The sequence below is a fragment of the Adiantum capillus-veneris genome, chromosome 20, assembly GCF_014529385.1.
Source record: "Adiantum capillus-veneris isolate H3 chromosome 20, ASM1452938v2, whole genome shotgun sequence".
Taxonomy (NCBI): domain Eukaryota; kingdom Viridiplantae; phylum Streptophyta; class Polypodiopsida; order Polypodiales; family Pteridaceae; genus Adiantum; species Adiantum capillus-veneris.
In genome coordinates this window covers 122132769-122154208 of record NC_140950.1, presented here as the reverse complement: position 1 = coordinate 122154208, position 21440 = coordinate 122132769, and the positions used below count along the sequence as shown (strand labels likewise).

Here is a 21440-nt window from a genome sequence, read left to right as displayed (position 1 = left end):
GCTTCATATGCAGAACATGCTATTCAACAATGTGACAATTTCGAGGGAAATCGCTTCCAATTACTTTCTGATTTAACTGATCCAAAGTCAGAAGACCATCCCAAACAAAAAGCGCTCCTAGATAAACAGATTGAATCAAAATCTCACCAGAAAAACCTTGAAAGTTTTTAGTAGAACTAATCTAATTTAAAGAACTTGCTTTCTCATATGATGTTTTTCACAGAGGAAAAGAAAGATAGCACAAGCACGAACAAAAAAACATCGTGAACTGCAAGTTAGATAAAAGATCAAAGATTTCAACATGTTCACACATCTTGCATGACAAAATTTTCAGCAAGCAACTGTCATAAACCATATACTTGGAATAACTTTTGGCCATGGATGCCAACAGCATAACACATCGCATGCCCTCACTAGGGCTCGAAAACTTGTCTCCCTATCACCTCACTGCAAGCAGGTATCTCTTTTCTAAGATCCATAAAAGAGGTTGCTGAACATCCAAAGTAACGTCTTGATAAACAGCTAGTCTACAACTACCAACAAGTTAAACCCTGTCCATAGTATCTTGAACGGGTGGAACTTGGAACTTGCCCATCTTGATTCTTTCCTAAATATTTGTGGTGTTGCCGCTATCAAAAACGGTGTTTTATTCTTCGAGCATTGCAAAAGCAGCCAGTTTTTTACCCATCGGCCAACTGCAACTTTATTCGATGGCCCACTCTTAACTCCTGCCGGCTCTATTCATGGCCCTTTCTTTCTGTAGACCCCTCTATGCAAGGACAACTTGCAAAAGCAAAATTCATCAAAGAAGTGCAATGCACTCAATTTCTATACGGGAATTCAAAGGAAGAGCAGCAACTTGATAAGTGGATCGTGCTGGAAAAGGTGCAGGAAAATCTGACCACAATATTAAAAGAAAATTGTCAGTCGCAATACAAAAGAGTAACAATTCCTTATTGGCAAATCAGATAAAAACTTACACTTTGCATAAATTTCATTGACCATTTTGAAATCGCTCAAATCAGCCAACCTGCAATACAAAAATTGACATGTCTATTAGCTTTGCCTGAAAGAATGCAGTTAAAAATTAGAAGGAAGTTGCCTGGTTTGAGCAACCAGTGGATCAATAATACGCAGGTTCACATGGGCATGAGAAAAAAAACTGACGAAGCATTGGAAAGACCTACACACGAAGCATTGGAAAGACCTACATGATAGTAGTTTTAACAACAGATCCATAGCTGGAACCTGCTGCTTTCAAGATAGCACCCATGTTCTTGAGAACCTTCATGCAAAAATAGCAATCAAGCTCAATAATACTTGCCAGACAAGAAAACACCAGGTGTGACCTTCAATTCAAGCAAGCCTCACCTGTTCTGTCTGTCCTTCTACTGATTCTGAAATAAAACTTCCTGTCTGCAAGCCCAAAAGAAAACTGTGAGCTATCTACACATTTACCGGGCATGCGACCTGATTCTCTTGATAAAGACAACAATACCTCAGGAACAAGACCCAAGACACCCGATACAAATACAAGGTTCCCTGCCTTTATTGCATGAGAGTACGGTCCCAAAGCTGCCGGTGCATCTGCTGCTACCACAGCTTCCTTCTGCACTGCTAACGGGAAGTAAAGTCACATTCTTGTCCGCATGCTGATGAAAAATTAAGTTTAACCAATTACGCACACACACAATCAGTCAGAGTGGCTCTCATAAGCAATGGATAGAACCTACATATTTCTTCCATTTCCTCCTCAATTCACAGAGAAAACATTATTGCTCAAAAAAGGTCATTTACATTGCGTGAAACATCCGAAGCTAGCTTTCACAATCCTACTGGCAAGAATATGAGGTGCTTCACATAAGCTTCTTGCATGTCATGCATGTGTACTTCTGTTATGTGTGACTCCCAACGAGTACAAGCTACAACTATCAAGAAGGCCCTCAAAAGGAATTGCAAATTCTGTTTGCTTTTGTGCCCTTCATCATTTCCTCAATTACCAATCAGTCTGGCCTCACCTTAAATTAGTTTGCAAGCTTGCATGCACGTCAAAAATATCAACACCACATGCCATTGTACACCCGCCAATGTCATGCAGCTATACAAAGAGCAACACTTCACACATGAAGGGAGCCTGCACGTCCAAAAGATTTGTGAAACGCAAAGGAGCACAAAGAGCAATGTGATGCAGCTAGCTGCTATACAAAGTGCAACACTTCACACATGAAGGGAGCCTGCATGTCGCAAAGGTTTGTGAAACGCAAAGGAGCACAAACAAGTGGGTTGGCTAAATTCCCCTTCCACATGTATGGGATGTATTGTAAGGTGCAGCGGAATGAATGTTTGCACTTTGCTCAAGATGAGTGCTCCAAACTGTGCTCAAGGTTCCTTTTGTTCTTATGGAAGGTAGAGCCTTCCGTTCTTAATGAGAGAGTACTATGATCACAAACAAAGTGAATGGACATTGTGCGTGCAAGTGTATGAGACTGAGAGATACAGAGAGAAGAGAATACAACACCAGAGACTGTTGTAAAACCCTCCTCCGAAGGCCCCACTCTCGTCGGCGAGAGTGGTCTACTATTGATTGCACAAACTGGTACAAACGGTATGCATGAGACTGATGCAAGTCTAGGCTATGTCAGCGATGACGACGGTGATGACGAGACCGACCTAAGGGCTGAAATCTGCAATCTTTCTACTGCTGTCCAAAAACGCTAGGGGCTGAAATCTGCAGCAAGTCCAAAAACACTGATTTTGGGGGCTGTTTTTGTAGGTCTTTGTCACTGAAATTCTGCAAGTTTAGGGCTGAAAACTGAGGTTCTTAAGGCTGAAAACTTATGGTCTTTCCGGGCTGAATCTGCTGGTCTTTCTACTGCTGAAAATCGCCAAGGCTGAAGACTGCCAAGGCTGAAATCTGCAAACGCTGGGATATCAAAAACGCTAGGGTTGTAGCTTGTAAAACGCTAGGGGCTGGGTTCTGCTGGCGATCCTTGCTTGAAGGAAAAACGCTAGGACTATTGGGTTTCCCGCGGTGGAGATGGAAACGCCAATGGCTGATGCTGATGCAAACGCTAAGTGCCGAGTCTTGCTTGGAGGAAATCCACCAAGTTCTTACTTGAGAAGTTGCCTGCTGAGCTTGGCTCTTGTTGCCTCTTCTGCCATTTAGTGCTAGTCTAGGTTTGCTTATATACAAACTTACTCAATTTGCCCTACCTACTTTCCAACAAAAGTCACTTAAAAATAATAAGTGATTCAGTGCACAATGCGTTTGCAACACCCGCTCGCTGCTGCTGTTTCCCTTACGCTGCGCCATCGCGCCCCCCCCCGTCCCCCCCCCCGGGCTGCCCGCCTGCCCTCTCTACCTCCCCGCCAGCCCTCACTACCCCCCTTGCTGCCCTGCTTGTCCGCGCGTTGCCCCACCCCTGCTGTAGCAGCTCGCAACACTACCGCTGCTGCAGCCCCGCCCGCCCCTGCCGCCGCTACCATCCGCTGCCGACCCCTTGTTGCAGCCGCTCCCACCATTGCCGCCCCCGCCCGCTGCTGCTAGCGCTCCCGCATTAGCCCCCCCCCCCCCCCCCCCCCCCCCCCCCCCCGGGCCCGCCTGCTCTTTTTCCTCACAGTTGCATCTTGCATATCGGTACTTACAGCATTGACTCCGTTTTGGGGCAGTGCTTTGCGTGCCAAGTTGCAGATTCCGCCCGCCATCCTCTTCTTACGCCACAACAGTAGACACAGATGGAGGCTCCAGCTTCGCCACAGAGGGACTCGCCTGAAGCCCCCTCGCCCGACCCTGCTGAGCCCACCATTCGACTTGCTCTTTCGCCGACGGAGCAAGCGAGCCTTGCCGCAGAGGTAGAGCGTTTGCAGGCGACTTCGGTCATCTGCAAGGTTCTCGGCACCCGTCCTAGCAGAGGAGAGCTGCGAGACCTTCTCCAGGCCCGCCTTCTCGCAGAGGTGGGCAAGATCTTGGATGTCCAGATTCTCGGACAGGGGTACTACCAGATCGAGTTCGAGACTTCTGAGATGGCCTCCAAGGTCATAGCTATGAGTCCACTGGCCATCCGAGCATCACGCGCCGACTTTCGACAGTGGCGACATGGTTTTGACCCGACTTCGGATGTGCTAGTAGAGGAGGCAGACATCCCTATCTCAGTCTGCTTTTCGGGTTTACGGAGGGAGTACCTTCCACTTCTCTCCAAGATTGGCTCCGCCATCGGGACTGTCCTGGAGACACCTCGTACGGCAGCATCAGTAGCTGCCAAGGCGGCTTGCATCCCTTCAGTTAGAGTTTTGGTCAGAGATACCCACACGCTCCCGAAGGTCATCCTTTTGCCTCGGGTGAGTGGGGGTTGGTTTAGACAGAGTGTGGAGTACTCGGGTCTCCCGAACCATTGCTTCATTTGCAGACAGATGTGCCACCTAGCGAAGGCCTGTCCACGGAGGAGGCCACGACCTGCACCCCAGCCTCAGCCCCAGCCTACCAAGGCTGGGCCACAACCACAGCCAACGGCATAACGCACAGATTCAGAGCCACCCTCCAAGCCTTGGCCTCCAGCGGAGGAGGGGTGGCAGCAGGCCTGTGGCCGTCGACGCCAGGGGCCACAGCGACAGCCTGGCACTCAGAGTGGCCCTCAGGTGCCTACTCAGCAGCAGTGGGTTCCCATGGGGAACCGCTTTGGTCCTCTTGAGCAAGAGGAGCCCCCTACGCCAGCCTCCATCTCCGCTTCACCCTTGCCAGCCGCCCCACCTTCAGAGTTCCCCTCCTCCTCATCCCCCCCCCCCCCCCCCCCCCCCCGCCCTTTGCTCCCGTCCACTCCCTACCTCGCCCCCCTGTCTCTGTCGCCTCACCCTGCTTCTCTTCTCCTCCGCCCCCCCCCCCCCCCCCCCCCCCCCCCCCACATCTCCTTCTTCCCCTCCTCCTGCTTCAGTACCATAGTCGACTCAGGAGACTGGTCCCTCGCCGACGGCTAGATCTCTTGGCAGCGCCTTTGCCATGAGTCACCTACCGAGAGAGGGTCAGCCCTTCTTGCGGCCCCCTCTGAAATTCAGACATCTTCCCTTGTAGCTATCCCTCGTGGTCTGACGAGCATTGACCTCTGACGCCACTGGGATTTCTTCGATTACGGGTTCACTCGCTTTCTCGGCGATTCCGCAGCAGACCACGAGGCAGCCTGCTTCAGGGTCCATGCTTTGTTCCTCGCCGCTAGGGGGACAGAGGCCTTGGACTCAGCAGTTGGTTTCTCCTTCCCCCTCTGTGGTAGGACCGAGACAGAGTGGTCCCTCGACTCAGTGGTGGGATGGTTGCATACACAGGTTCTCGAGTTCTCTCACCACATGGGAGAACTTGGAGTTACAGATTTGCTGCAGACTTTGTGGCCACTGGCCAAGTTTGCGATGACACCCCCAGACTCAGCAGAATGTAGGCACATTGTGGTGTACTTTTTTGCTGATACGCAGTGTTTGCCTTGCTATGTATACATTCATGAGGACTCCTGGACAGAGGAGGTTGCTTTACGCACGACTCGCTCTGCTTGGGCTTGGGCCAGGCACTCACTGCAGTCTCGCCTATCTAGAGGACGCTCGGATGCGGATTACTCCCCATCCAAGCCAGCCTCGAAGATAGCCCATCTTGCTGCTACGGTAGCATCTGTTTTCTCTCGCTCCCCATGAGGATCGTCTCGTGGAACGTGCAGGGACTAGGTGGGCCCCAGTTTCAGCGACAACGGGGCCGATTGCGTCAGGAGCTTCAACGTTGCCTTGTGGGAGGAGAGATTGATCTCCTTATGCTTTAGGAGCACCATTTGTCTGAGAGCCGCATTCGGCGATGTGGTCAGATTTTGCGTGGACGTTATGATACCTTTTGGTCAGCTGCTTTTGGACCTGGAGGCATCCAGGGTGGGGTATGTATGACTATTGCGGACTCATTGCAGTAGGCCATTGTGGGCAGAGGGATTATTGTGCCAGGCAGGGCTCAGTGGATTACTATGCAGGTTCCGGGTGGCCTTGTGGGCTTCCTGAACATCTATGCGCCCAATGTGGCGAGTGCTCGTGCAAAGTTTTGGTCACAGATTGTTGAGTCTTTGCCACAGGCTCACCATTGGTGTGTAGGAGGGGACTTCAACATGTTGGAGGACCCTTCTGACAGGATCGGAGGCAGCCATGCTACTGTGCATGGAGTCGAGTTGGCAGCTTGGGAGAGGTTGTGTATGATTTTGAGAGTCTCGGATACATGGCAGCATTCTGGCTTTGTGAGGCCTCCAGAGAGTCTTGCCTTCTCTAGATCGGACCGTAGAGTGGGAGGAGTGAATCTACACTAGTGATCACTTCAGTGACTTGGGGGGATCAGTGGGCATCCTGGCAGGGACATCCTTCTCGGACCATGCACCAGTGATCCTCACAGTGGCAGATAGGCAGAGGAGTGGGAGCACGATGCTTCTCATCCCAGAGCGGGTCTTGTTGGACTCAGCACTCAGAGAGAGGGTAGAGGCTCTCTGGACAGAGGGCATGGACAGCCAGGCTCTACCTGCAGACAGAGTGGCCTTAGGCCTAGCTCAGCTTAGCCACTTTTTTCTCCAAGGGTCTCTGGCTCGACGGGCTGCAGCAAGAGAGGGCTACATCAACCTCTGCAAGAGAGGACTACATCCACGAAGTCAAAAATAGGGAAAATAGGCTAAATGCATTGGAAAATTCCCCTGAAGAATTCTGATGGATTCTGATGGGAATGCTTATGATCATGCTGTGTGCAACCAGAGGATATGCATCTACACTAAGTGACTGGGCATGCACGGTCTACGAATAGACTCACAAAAGTGCCAGATCACTTCTAATCTAGACTGACTGGACTGACTTAACCCTTGTCGTGTTGTAGCTTGTCCACGGACACATAGGGTTGGATGTGTCACGTGACATCCCCTCCTTTTCAAAGTGAGGTACTGGTACCAAACTGTATGGCATTGAGGGAGATCGCCAATAGCATCCGGAATCATGGAAGGGACTCTTCGCCGGCCCACTCTGATGTGTGGGTCATGCGGTACTTGAACTTCATAAAGGTCTGCAACACTTGCTTCTTTGGGCCGCGCCGAAAGCGACACAAAGTCTTCTGAGGCTCCTTCAATGCTTCAACTTCGTCAAGAGTCATGCTTCTTTCTTCTTCAAGAATGTCCATGGCTAAAAATTCATGAAACCATTTCCAACACAAAACCATGAACATACCTATTCCATGTAAAGTGACTGGAAAAAATCTTGTCTTCCTCAAAGACTGTGCATGCAATGTAGATGAACAAATAAACGGAGTGCCAAACCGTTCACTACATACACACAAACAATAAGATCGAATCTTTCTCTTATGATCTAGAGCAATCAACTATGGCAATTCACAACAGAAATGCCCATGCTGGGTGCTCATACTTTCTTGTGCTCGTTCTACGAACGTGTCATGCCAAGGAAGAGACATGGAATGTGACTTCCTTACATACATACTTTTTAGCTTTTCATGAAAAATCCGCATACATTCGTGCTCATTCATGAGTGAAACATATTCAACGCCAATATGTCATGCCTAGGAAAAGGGATCACATAAAGATACTAACGAAAATACAGGAAACGATCACGAATGAAACACTCGAACAATGCGTGCGTATCAATCATGCGAACACATAATACTTCTTGTGAGGGTTCTTTGGGCCTATGCTTGAGAGCCAAGATCGGTTCTTCTGGAAGGGGTTCTTTGGACGTCGACTCGAAAGCGAAGATCGGTTCTTCGTGATTGATCGAATCTGCAACGAGGTTAGCTTCACTAGAAAAAGCATCCACTTACGCATCATCTTTGTGAACAATCACATCATCTTTATGCAAATCATCATATGCTTGTGAGAAATCACATCTTGATCATGCAAATCATCATGCTTGTGAGTAATCACATCTTGATCATGCAAATCATCATGCTTGTCATTATCATTCAATTCATCATGTTTGTCATTGTCATCCAAATCATCATGCTCATCATTATCATTCAAATCATCATGCTTATCATCATGCAAATCCTGTGTGTCATGCTTTGGAGAAGAAGAGACTGAGAGTCTCCTTTTCCTGATTCTGTGCAAAGTGCGCCTGCACTTGAGAAAAGAGTCGCAACATCTCTTTCATGTGTCGAGCGCTCTGTTCGGCCGCCAAGCGCGCTTGCTCACGCTTACGCTCCAAGTCTGCTTTTCTTACTTTGGCTTCCAAGCGGGCTTGCTCGCTCGCACGGGCGATGACTGCCATTCTTTCTTGGTACTTACGCTCGATGGCTGCAATTCTTTCTTGCTTTCTAACTTCCTGTCCATCATCCTCTTGTCGAAAGCCTCCATAGGAGTTAGTGCAATCCTTGTCGTAGATGGGGAAGGCGGAGGGTCGGAAAAACCTCCTGGTAGGGAAAATTCTTCGTCGCCTCTCTTATGCTCATCACCTCCAAGCGAAGTATCCATTCCGCTTCGAGTGATGATGATTCTGAAGTCATGGGTTCTTGGGTTCTTAAGTTCACGAGGAACTTGGGTTCTTGCGGGTCTTGGGTTCTTAAGTTCACAAGGAACTTGGGTTCTTGTGGGTCTTGGTTCTTGAGGTTTTCTTTCACTTGCAAACCGTGTTTGAGAAGGATCTTCTCTTCATCCGAGTTCTACTCCTTTCTGCGGGCGCACCCCTTGGCAGCTTTACGCTCACACCAAGGTTGCTTTTTCCCACCTCACGTCGATTGGCCGACCGCTAAGTGCACAGTCCGCTCTCAATCAGTGAAAAGAGACACAAGCGGAGGCTGGACAAGCCCTTCTTTCTTGGGATTCCTGTCACTCTTCAAAAACACGATTAGGAATCGACACGCCCAAGCGAACTTGGGTTCGTGCAACCGCAACAAGCAAAAAAATTCTTGTGATTCTTGTGGTTCTTTTCTTGAGTGATACAGAACACTGCCAAAGCTCTGATACCAATGTTAGGTGCAGCGGAATGAATGTTTGCGCTTTGCTCAAGATGAGTGCTCCGAACTGTGTGAAACGAAACGCGAAGAGTGGATCTCCCGGCTACACAGACCGCCTACAAATACGCGTCGGACGAACCATCCGACCATAGCCACCATCCGACAGCGCCCCCGTGCTGGGGCCAGCGTCCGAGGACGTAGACGTGCACCTGTAAGACCGAGCGTCCCATACCACCCGGCCTCACCTCCTCGAGGTGACCTCGCGCACTCCTAGCCTCGCGGGCTAACCACTGGCACTCTGCCAGTGGGGGTCGATAACTGCAAATGAGGCCTTGGCCTCCCTTTTATAATAATGGCCGGCCACACTGGCCGTGTTCACACTACGTCCGCCCGGACACTGGTTCTCATCAATGAAGTGGGGATACTGAGCCTTCAAAGCTCTAACAGGTTCCCAAGTAGCAAACCTTTCAGATTGACCCTTCCATTTGTTTAAGTACTCGTCATAAGCCTTTTGACGTGAATGACGGGTACGATGATCTAAAACTGCTTCTGGTTCTCGAGAAATATACTCAGTTTGCATATCTTGCCATACATTTTCCTCGATAGGCACAACAACGTCGGCCTCGCCCAATTTCACTTTAAGGCGGCTGACATGAAACACTGAATGTACATTGACATCTGAAGGAAGAGCCAGTTTGTAGGCAACTTGGCCAATTTTCTTTGTGATCAAGGACGGACCACAATATCTAGCTGAAAGCTTATAGTGCTTTTCTGTTTGCATAGTCTTGGAATCCTTGGGTATCTTCAGATAGACCCATTGTCCCACATTTAGAGTCCTTGGAGATCTCCTTTGATTAGCATAAGTAGTGACTCGATCACGAGCCATTTTTATACTATCTTAGCCAATCCGAGCATTTCTTGCATGTCATACAGGAAATCACGAGCTTGACGTTCCTTGACTTTCTCCAAGCCAATAGCAATTGGGGATTTAGGCTCGAATCCATACATCAGCATGAATGGGCTAAATCCAGTAGCAGAATGCTTGCTACTATTATAGGCAAACTCTAACTGTGGGAGATACCTTTCCCAATCAGACTGCCTATGAGAGACATAAGCTCTCAACATGTCCTCTAACGTTTGATTCATCCTCTCAGTTTGTCCGTCGGACTCAGGATGGTCAGAAGACGACATACTCAACTTCGTCTGAAGGTGAGCAAAGACATCTCGCTAAAATCGGCCAGTCAACTTAGTATCTCGATCACTGACGATATCTTCTGGGAGACCATACAGCTTATAAAGCTGATCGACAAATAAAACCGCCAACTCATGGCTTTTTACTGTCGACTTCGTTGGTATAAACTTCGTCATTTTTGTGAGTCTATCAACCACAACCCAAATAGCGTCATTGCCCCGACTAGTATTTGGCAAACCAACGATGAAGTCCATGGAAATACTCTGCCACTTGGCATCTGGGTCTTCCAATGGGTGTAGCAGGCCAGCTTTCCTAAGGCGCTCTGCCTTATTGACCTGACACTGAGCGCATCCTTGCCCAATAGAAATATCGCTTGACCAAAGCCAAAGTTCTCTGGATGCCTGGGTGCCCAGCGCTAGGAACATCGTGGCATTTGCACAAAATCCTTTGTCGAATATCATCGATTTCCGGTACGCACACTTTACCATTTCTGAACAATAGTCCACCTCTAGTGGAATATTGTCGCCGTCTCGTCTCTCCAGCACGACTCACTTGGGTCTCCGGACCACCCAAGCCTCTATGCGAGTCATGCCCCGCTTCAACCTCGTTCCATATCTTGCCAAAATGGCCATTGGAACGACATAGCCCTCGGAGAGAGAGATAGAAATCCTTCGAGATTTCAGCCATAGACAAGGCATTAACCTCAGGAATCCTACTGAGCGCATCGGCAACTCGCTTGTTGGATCCTTTTCTATAACGGATCTCAAAGTCAAACTCTTGCATAAGCTCAACCCATCTAGCCTTCCGGCCTCTGAAATCACCCTAATCACAGATATAGCGCAAGGAATGATGATCTGTCCATGCAACAAACGTAGAGCCATACAAGTAGTGCCGCCATTTCCTCAGGGCGTGGACTACAGCATAAAGCTCCTTCTCGTACGTTGAATAACGCATCTCAACGTCAGAAAGCTTCTTACTTTCAAACGCAACAGGACGTCCATCCTGGTATAATTCCGCACCAATAGCATAATCACTAGCATCCGTTTCAACCACAAACGGTTTGCTAGGATCCACAATATGTAATATTGGCACAGTAGTCACCAAGTGCTTTAGTGTCCGGAAGCTCTCGTCGAGACGCTCATTCCAAACAACAGGGGGATTACCCCTATGGTGAGGACCCGAAGTCTTCGGCCCTTTCACCCCTCCTTTTATAAGTTGCGTAAGCGAAGCAGCAACTCTTGAGTAATCCTTGATAAACTTGCGAAAGAATCCAGTAAAGCCTAAAAAGGACTTTACTTGGTGCACATTCTTGAGAATGGGCCAATCTCGCACTTTATCTAATTTTTCAGGGTCGACGCGAATTCCATCGCGAGTAATGATGTGATCCAAGTACACAAGCTCTTTCTTAAAGAATTCACACTTAGAAGCCTTAGCGTAAAGCTTCTCGGTTCTCAGTACTTCGAGAACAGTGCGTATATGCACTAGGTACTCAGACAAACTTCGGCTGTAGATCAAGATATCATCGAGAAATACAACAACGAAGTTGCCTAAAAATGGTCTCAGCAGATCATTCATCATCTGTTGAAAGGTAGCTGGAGCACGGTCTTCTCACAAACAAAATGGTACTATATCTCTATATGCTTGGTCCGAGCATGAAACACCTAGTTCCTCACAATGGCTATACAACTCCGGTTGTCAGAGTACATTGAGGTCGTCTGCTCAGGAAATTGGTCAAACCAAAAGGCAAGACCAAAAACTCATAGTGACCATAACGCGTATAGAAGCATGTCTTAGGAATATCTTCCAGTTTGATCCGTATCTCATGATAGCCTGATCCATGGAGCCGATCTATCAGATCGTCCATGCGCGGGAGCGGATACTTGTTCTTAACAGTGAGCTTATTCAACCCCTTGTAATCCACGCAGAAGCGCATAAGTGTTATCCTTCTTTCGAGAAAGTAACACTGGCGCTTCCCACGAGGACTTACTTGGTCGAACAAAACCCCTGTCGAGATAATCGTTCAGCTGCCGCTGAATCTCCTCCTCTTCGGTTTTACTAAACCAATAGGGTTTCTTTGAGAAGGACTGACTACCAGCCACCAACTCAATGCCATGATCTACTCCTCTTGAAGGCGGCAAGCCAGGAGGTAGATCATCAGGAAAAACATCCTCGAAATCAGTCATGATTCCTCAGATAAGGTTGGATTCGTCGGAATCCCCAAGTTCAACAAAAGAACATGAAACATTTTTACGAAATTCAGTGACAAAAGTACCAAGCACTAATGAATCAAACCAAGCAGATGGTACACATTGATAAAAGTCAACATCAGAAGACTTTATTTCTTTATACATTTCCAAAGCAGTAACAACTGGTATTGCAAAACCATTAATTACAAACTTCTAATTACAAAGCGACACAGATACATGAGGCATGTTCTGCTTAACAAAAACAAATGAGTGATGTACATAGTCTATATACAATGAGTCTTGTTTATCATAAAACCATGGAATTCCTAAAATAACATCTGCTCCATCCAGGCGCATGATGTGGAAATCCAGGTTCTCTTTGTGATCAGCTAGCTCGAGCGACAAGTCTGGAACCATCCGATTCCATACATCCTTTATACACGCCACGAGCCATCTTCACGCGATACTCATGGTCACTGTCCCGCGTCCGCAGGCTCAGTTTCTGCACCAATTTTGTATCCACAAAATTGTGTGAGCTTCCATTATCAAGGAGTACGGTCACGTCGTGACCATTGATCTTCCCGGGAAAACGGAGAAAATCGTGCTTACCAAACACTTTGGTGCTAAAAGTACAGTTAGTGCATGAACCGTGCGCTAAATGATGGATTTCAACTTGAACAACATCAGAGTTACCTGAGATCTCGTGAATCTGAACCGAAGGACAACCTTGCGGTTTCTTCGTCTTCTTCTTGGGGCAATCTTTGATTTGGTGACCCGTCTGGCCACATCCGAAGCAAGCCCCCTTCTTCACTGCATCAGCAACTGAAGCATTTCTGGCTTTCTTCTTTTCCTGAGAAGATCTCGGCGGTGATTTGGACTTATGCTGGAATCGGGGTCACTTCCTCGAAGCACCCTCATCGAATTGAGGTCTGCAGTTCTTTTCTTCTCATAATTCGCTCCATTTATTAAATGGAACGTCCTGGCCTTTGCCACTGCATCCTCGACATCAATCGGGGCTTTATCCTTGATTAAGGCCCAGCGGTGATCTTCATGTAACCCCCAGCAGATACATGTGCACAGCGTGCGTAGAATCCACCTTGCAGAAGGTGAGCGCCTCTTTGAAAGCTATCGTATATTTATCAAACGACAGAGTTTTCATCGAAAGACTCTGCAGTTTGGCATAAGCTTTCAAAGGGTCCATTTTGGCGAAATCCCTCTTGAATTTCACACAAACGTCAGTCCACGTCGTAGGCTTCTTTGTCATGTCATGCCACCAGGTAAGCGTCTTACTGCGCAGATAGAGAAGAATCGCCTGAATCCTCCGTTCATCATGCTCCCCATGGAGATCAAAGTATGTGGTCCACTGGTGCAACCAGTTATTCACGGCCAGTTCCGTACACTCCTCTTCACCTGAGAAATTTGTAGTTTTGTACGCAATTGTGGCAGTCGGACGTCCAAAAGCAGCAATCTGCATCCGCAATTGCTGGAGATGGGTTTCGCCCTCGGAAATACACACAGTCGTCCACTGAGCCATATTTTCAAGAGTAGAGAGTCGGGAACTGAGCCCTTGCACGAGCCCTTCGAGAGAGGCCAAGCGAATGTTCGTCTGACTGTTCGCGTTTTCAAGAGCAGAAACACGCTGGTCGAAACTCTGGAAAGTACTTGTAATCCATGTGTAGAGAGCATGAGTGAATGGAATTTGAATATTACCTGGCGCGTCGTCACGCTGCACATCTGAGCTGGAGGAATCCATGGCGAAGTGCATGAAAAACTGGAATTTTCACATGAAACCGGGCCTTTACTGCACCTTTCGATCGCGAAAAGTTGAAGTTCGAGGAGCTCCACGCGTCGGCGTAGGCGTCTGAAGGCGAGGAGGTGATGGCGGGAGCACGAGTAGGTGAGAGAGGGAGAGCTCAAGTGACGAGCAGAGGAGTCAAAAGAGAGATCCCTGCAAACTTTTAAGTCTCTGTAAGTGAGTTTTTTAATAAACTCAGGTTTCAAACCATACTTTTTAAAAAAATCAAAATGTCCATACTTAAAAGGGCCTGGCCTTTTAATAAACTAAAAGAGAAGTATAGTCACCTTGCATCGTTAAAAAAAAACCCCAATCGTCAAAAAGTGGCAGCGCAAAAAAGAAAATCCGAGAGGACACGTAGAGAGAGAAGGCATGGCGCGTGGCAAATTTGCCCCCAGTTGAATGCGTGTGCAGGCTTGTGCCAAGCATGCGAACCTTGTCCACATTGGACCCTCCACGCTTGAAAACGCTGGCTGCTCTCTCTCTCTCTCTCTCTCTCTCTCTCTCTCTCTCTCTCTCTCTCTCTCTCTCTCTCTCTCTCTCTCTCTCTCTCTCCTGTAGCGCTGCAACAAAAGGCACGAGGTTCTCTGTCTCTTCCCTTCACAACAGAAGAACGAACAGCCCCTTGCTTGCAAGGAAGAGGTACTCTCTCTCTCTCTCTCTCTCTCTCTCTCTCTCTCTCTCTCTCTCTCTCTCTCTCTCTCTCTCTCTCTCTCTCTCTCTCTCTGTGTGTGTGTGTGTGTGTGTGTGTGTGTGTGTGCATAGCAGCAGGTCTCTCGCGGCACAGCAGAGGTTGCGACTGCTGGTCTCAAAGGGGGGGGGGGGGGGGGGGGGGGGGGGGGGGGGGGGGGCTCGCGCGATACAGCAGGGGCAGCCCTGATCTTCTAATCCAATTTTCTCTCCCTTGCGCGACACAGGGCAGCCGCAAACCGTTTAGCGCCTTGAGGTAAGGGAGTAGCCTCCCCAAGGGGGTTGAGGGGGGGATCCCCCCTTTGGCGGGTAGCTCTCTAACACCCCCCCTTTTTCTACATACACACCCGCACCATGACAAGGAAGCAGAAGAAGAGTTTTGTTGACATCCTGACACAACCAGATCGCATCCCTCCACCAATCATAAAACCAACAGGATGGGAATCTTACCTGCTACAAGAAATGAAGAAACTTTAGAATGAACTCAGTCTTGTCAAACAAGAGCTACAGAAGAAAGAGGAACACATAGCAGACCTTCAAACAAAAGTACAAGAATTGACAACAAAGCAAACAGCAATGGCAGAATTCCCACCAAAGGTTGAAGAAGACAAATCTACAGCTAAGGTAACTCCACAAAGCTTTTCTGATGAAGTTTTGTCTGTTATTGAAAAAGAGAGAGAGTACAGAGCATAGAAAGACATATTCGAATTGGAGGTCTTCCCGATGGGTGGGACACGCAAAGGCATGAAGATGAACAAGATGAATCTGAATACACTGTAGAGACACATACATTGACTAAACGATTGTCTCGGGTGGTCCCCTTCATCGATTTGGGAGAGCCAATGCATGTGGAAGTCAAAGGGAAACAGGCAAAGGTTTTCTACTATGATATGAAAGAAAAGATAGCAGTCATGAAGCAAACAAGGTCATTAAAAGGTACATCCATTTGGATATCAGATGAGCTGACACCTACCCAACTAAAGAAAAGATCAGCCGAACTAGAAAAAGTAAGAGAAGCAAGGAAAAAGGGAAAGTGGGCAATCTATAGAGGAGGAAGAGCCATCATTAGAGACTTTGTCAACAAATCACCTCAAGAATAGGAGACTAAAGAAACCTGATTGCACATCTTTCTTTTCTTTATATGTAGAAAGCATGGGTAATACATGTTGTAATGGTAAGCTCATGACCATGGAGCTCTGAGCTACTGAGGTAGTTTTATTTTATTTTCATTTTGCTAGGATGGAAGACAATGTAACCAAAGATGTGTTCTCATCTATCCTATAGGTCAGCTTTGGCCTCGACGGGACGTTAATATATCTTTCTTTCTTTCTTTCTTTCTCTCTCTCTCTCTACTTCGCGCAGAGAGGTTTACAGAGAGATTTTAAAGCTTTGAATTGCTGAATTTAGTGTAAAATCAGTAAATTAACAAATAGGTCACTGATTTTCATCAAAAATCAGCAAAAGCAATAAAAATCCATTGATTTTTAGCACTTCCGCTTGTCAATTTGCTGATTTTTACCAAAAATCAGCAACGGAACATTATCTTTTACCTGCAAACATGCTCTCGAGAAGAAAAGTAAGTCATTTTCAGCAAATTAATCACTAACAATTACATGAAATAGAGGTTCCCGACTCAAACGGATCCGTAGGTGTGCACACGGTCCCTCGTGCAACCAAGCCAGCTCTGATACCACGAAACAAAACGCGGAGAGTGGATCTCCCGGCTACACAAACCGCATGTACAGATACGCGTCGGACGAACCACACGACCATAGCCACCATCCGGCAGCTCCCCCGTACTGGGGCCAACGTCCGAGGACGTAGGCGTGCACCTGTAAGACCGAGCGTCCCATACCACCCGGCCTCACCTCCTCGAGGTGACCTCGCACACTCCTAGCCTCGCGGGCTAACCAATGGCACTCTGCCAGTGGGGGTCGATCACTGCAAATGAGGCCTTGGCCTCCCTTTTATAATAATGGCCAGCCACACTGGCCGTGTTCACACTACGTCCGCCCGAACACTGGACGTCCATCCCGACGGCATCTTGGCTAGATCCCCTCTCCTGTGAGCGGGACATAACACTCTGCTCAAGGTTCCTTTTGTTCTTATGGAAGGTAGAGCCTTCCGTTCTTAATGAGAGAGTGCTATGATCACAAACAAAGTGAATGGACACTGTGCGTGCAAGTGTATGAGACTAAGAGATAGAGAGAGAAGAGAATATGACACCAGAGACTGTTGTAAAACCCTGCTCCGAAGGCCCGACTCTCGTCGCCGAGAGTGATCTACTATTGATTGCACAAACTGGGACAAACGGTATGCATGAGACTGATGCAAGTCTAGGCTATGTCGGCGATGACGACGGTGATGACAAGACCGACCTAAGGGCTGAAATCTGCAATCTTTCTACTGCTGTCCAAAAACGCTATGGGCTGAAATCTGCGGCAAGTCCAAAAATGCTGATTTTGGGGGCTGTTTTTGTAGGTCTTTGTCGCTGAAATTCTGCAGGTTTAGGGCTGAAAACTGAGGTTCTTAAGGATGAAAACTGATGGTCTTTCTACTGCTGAAAATCGCCACGGCTGAAGACTGCCAAGGCTGAAATCTGCAAACGTTGGGATATCAAAAACGCTAGGGTTGTGGCTTCTAAAACGCTAGGGGCTGGGTTCTACTGGCGATCCTTGCTCGAAGGAAAAACGCTAGGGCTATTGGGTTCCCGCGGTGGAGATGGAAACGCCAATGGCTGATGCTGATGCAAACGCTGAGTGCCGAGTCTTGCTTGGAGGAAATCCATCAAGTTCTTGCTTGAGAAGTTGTCTGCTGAGCTTGGCTCCTGTTGCCTCTTCTGCCATTTAGTGCTAGTCTAGGTTTGCTTATATACAAACTTACTCGATTTGCCCTACCTACTTTCCAACAAAAGTCACTTAAAAATAATAAGTGAAAAATGTCAAAAATAGGGAAAATAGGCTAAATGCACTGAAAAATTCCCTTGAAGAATTCTGATAGATTTTGATGGGAATGCTTATGATCATGCTGTGTACAACCAGAGGATATGCATCTACACTAAGTGACTGGGCATGCACGGTCTACGAATAGACTCACAAAAGTGCCAGATCACTTCTAATCCAGAATAACTGAACCAGACTGACTAGACTGACTGAACCCTTGTCCTCCTGTAGCTTGTCCACGGACACATAGGGTTGGATGTGTCACGTGACATGTATCATGGTCCCGTGAGAACCATTGAACATCCAACGAAAGATACGCATGGGCATTTCCCACAACTTATAGGTCCCGACAAAGAGCCATGCTTAGCCATTTCCCACTATACAAAGCAATAGGGATCACAACAAAATATTCTCTTTCTGGTTGAACCCTCATCGAAATCAAGAGGTGCTTGATATCAGATAAATCAGAAAGGGTTTTCAACGATGGGCTTACACACAGATTGAGCCATGCTTCGGGCCGCACCATTGCAGCAAGCAAACGGAGACAAGGAGAATGGATCCTTGCTGTTGCGATGTGGTGAAGACGTAAAGGCTTGCGACCCTAGCAAAATGCAACAGAATTGGGTGCCCTGTGTGAAGATTTGGATACCCGATAGGCGCATCTCTCTGATCCGCGCAGACGGTGAAGCCACCATTGCCATTGCCTTTGCTTGGGCACTTGCTGCTCTCGCCATCTTGACACTCTGTGTGTCAAACCCAACAAGTAGAGAGTGTCTTCCGACTTAGTGCCTGCAGGAGTCAGGCCTGAGGGCTCAAATGGTTCTTTAATGATTAAATTAACACCTTGGGTGTTCTCTAGATACAATCTTCTATCAAACCATGACATAATGCTTACCTAAGGGGCAAGTGTAGGTGGTAACATTTTCGGGAGGTGTTTTATCATAACGAATCTTGCGAGATGTTCCCATGGGGATTAAAGAGAAAGGGAGGGACTGCCAAATGGCGAGTGTGACGAGGAGGGAGAAGAGAAGCAAGAAGCTGGCAGGTGAAATGGTAGGAGAACACACACCCCAAGTGGTGCCAGATGGGAGCTAGAAGGAGTGATGACAACGGGCCAGCACACCGCTACACGCGGACATGAGGAGGGCATCTAGTCCTCTTTTTATTGTAGGGTGTACATTGTTCAGCACAATGGGCATTCGCCCAAGTGGTTTAGCCTAGCTCTTCTATGGACACTCTAATGGATCCATCTTGCCTCGAACACAGTATGTCCCAAGAAAACCATCCAAATAATGGGATCTCCAAAGATTCTCCATAATGAAGATATGCAATAGAGCAAGTATGTCGTAGGGACATAGGTCGCCCAAATAGGAATAGTATAAGTTATTCGTAGGGACGTTGTTCTTTCAAAAAGGTATTATGTCAAGCCACACATCTTATGCATACTAATCCAAGAGAGGAAAAAAACCCAATTCAAGAGATGAAACAAAAGTCCCAAAAACTAGAACTTTCTAGCTCAAGCAAGAAGCTGCAATCTTTTGTGAGTTATCACACACAGCAAGCAGAGCAATACTTTTCTTAAATAACAACAAGCACTACCAATTCACTTGGGGTCCCCTACCATGAATTTTAAACAACCATAAGTTCTACTCAATAGTAGTTTGCACTAGCATGAGATCCACGACAAAGCAATAACGAGTTTTGCAACAATCACTTGACAAACTTTTGGTCTTGGGCTTGGCTGCTTAGATTGAGAGGATGTAAAAGTAATGTGGCTCAAGGCTACTTGCTCACCTAACTTTAAGACGGAGGTGCTCTTCAATGATGGGATGTGGGCTTTTATTGTATCTCTTGTGTGAACCACCTCTCCACCTAAGATTGTGATGTGTCAATGAACCATGTTGACGGGAGCAAAGCAAACCCCGAACCCCGACGACCTCTAAAACACGGGGGACCGAATGGCGCGCCTCGAGCCTGTCATGGTAAAGCAAACAGGGGCACCACCTAGCTTCAGCGGTTAGGACGCAAACAACACACCACCATAACAAAGTTTTCATCCAAGAGAGATGGATGCTTGGGAGTAATGATGAAGAGGAAAGGGGATGAGATCAAGTGAGAGAGAGAGAGAGAGAGTGAGGGAGGGGGTATAGCGGCTTAGTACTTAGGCACCACAAAAGGATGGCGAATCCGCACACCCTTCACACATACACAAGCTCACTCCAAACACAAGACTAGGTGGCGATTCCGCACACCTCACATGGGCAAAACATTGCAAGAAAACATACTCACAAAACCTCAAGCTTTATTTAGAGAATAAGGCGATGAAATGGGGAGCATAGGGTAGGGGAATGAGAAGGGAGAGAGTGGTAGAGCACATGGCGGATAGGTGGGAGTTGATGGCGAAGACTCGTACGAGGGTTATGGCCATCATCCTTCATTTAGTTGCCCTTCATCTTCCATAGCCAAGGGTGTAGAGGTCATGCTCAAGACAAGCATGGTGATTGCGGTGATGGTGATGGTGTGGGTGTGTGTGTGTGCACTAGGCACACACAGTGCATAATGTGTTCTTTGGTGATGTTGTGTGTGTATTTAGTGTGATGGTGACCCCTCTTTATATAGGGGAGGAGGAGGGAGGAATTCTAGAATTTAGAAATGAAGAAATCATTATCTACATAGGCCATGTGACTGTGGGCCCCACTTGTCTGGCTGTGTGTATATGTGCCCGAACAGCAGTCTCATGAGAGAGAGAATAAGAGAGAGAGATGGGTTGATGAAAAAAAGTCAGAGGTGACATGGAGAATAAAGTAATTACAAGAGGGGAGAGAGGGGAGTGTGTTCAGAGGTGAATCTGTGTGCAGATGTGTGTGAACACAAGAAAAATCAGGTAACCACTGGGTGGGGATGGGTCTGTGGGCACCTTTTTCAATGAAACTGAGTGTGTGTGAGTGTGGGGAAGGTTATTTAGCTACAAGACAAGAGATATGGCGCCCTTTAGAGAGAGAGGGGGGTATTTGGGTCATGGGATATGATAGGAGAGAGAAAGAGGGGGTGGGGTATACTATTTTGGAAGATAGGGTAAGTTGCATGTGAGTTAGGGTGCATTATTGGTGAGTTATAATGCATTATTGGTAAGAGGTGGGGTAGCTTAAGGGGAGAGAGAAAGGAGAAAGGACAACGGGAAGAGAGAGGGGGTTGACTTTTTGAGTGGAGAGGAAAAGGGACACACGGCGGAGCAACAGTGAAGAAAAAGGAGGCAAGGTGGGGATGGGCTACCCCGCAGGCATGAGGTGACCTATTTTACCTTTCTTATATATTTACATAATCATACTTTATTTTTTTCTTACTTTTTTCCAATGCCTTTTATCACTCCCTCCCTAAGAGGGGGTTTTCATGGGGTGGGGACGAGAGAAGAGGGATATGGGAGCTTGGCTTGTGAAAAGCCCCCATCATTAGCCCTCCCCTTTTGGCTAGAGGCATTCATGTCTCTAGCTCATTTGTTTGATCATTATTGTTGGAGGAGCTCATTTGTTTGATCATTATTGTTGGAGGTGGCGGCTGATGGTGTGTCCTCTTCTGGAATGTCAATTGGTGGAGCCTGGTCAAATCGATGAAAATAAGGTTTAAGTCGCCAACCATTTACCCTGGTTTTATGAAGTTTTCCATCAGCCTCCATAAGCTGGTAGCTTCC

General features: G+C 47.5%; 1 protein-coding gene and 1 pseudogene across 2 annotated transcripts in view; one reads left to right on the top strand and one right to left on the bottom strand.

Annotated features, from left to right (window-relative positions):
• Nucleotides 1-261: 261 nt before the first annotated feature.
• LOC147433187 (reactive Intermediate Deaminase A, chloroplastic-like) overlaps nt 262-21440 on the bottom strand; it is a 39008-nt gene continuing 17829 nt past the window's right edge. The window contains exons 1-6 of one of the 2 annotated variants that reach the window (XM_086492840.1): nt 14036-14093; nt 1499-1614; nt 1372-1416; nt 1212-1285; nt 981-1030; nt 262-897 (exon numbers count right to left, since the gene is read on the bottom strand). In XM_086492840.1, coding sequence (XP_086348966.1) covers nt 803-897; nt 981-1030; nt 1212-1285; nt 1372-1416; nt 1499-1614; nt 14036-14090 — 435 coding nt within the window. In that variant the 5' untranslated portion in view covers nt 14091-14093 and the 3' untranslated portion in view covers nt 262-802. Of the gene's footprint in view, nt 898-980; nt 1031-1211; nt 1286-1371; nt 1417-1498; nt 1615-14035; nt 14094-21440 lie in introns of those variants that run through there. The other variant, XM_086492839.1, reaches the window with a different exon arrangement.
• LOC147433188 (uncharacterized) lies at nt 15068-15910 on the top strand (annotated as a pseudogene).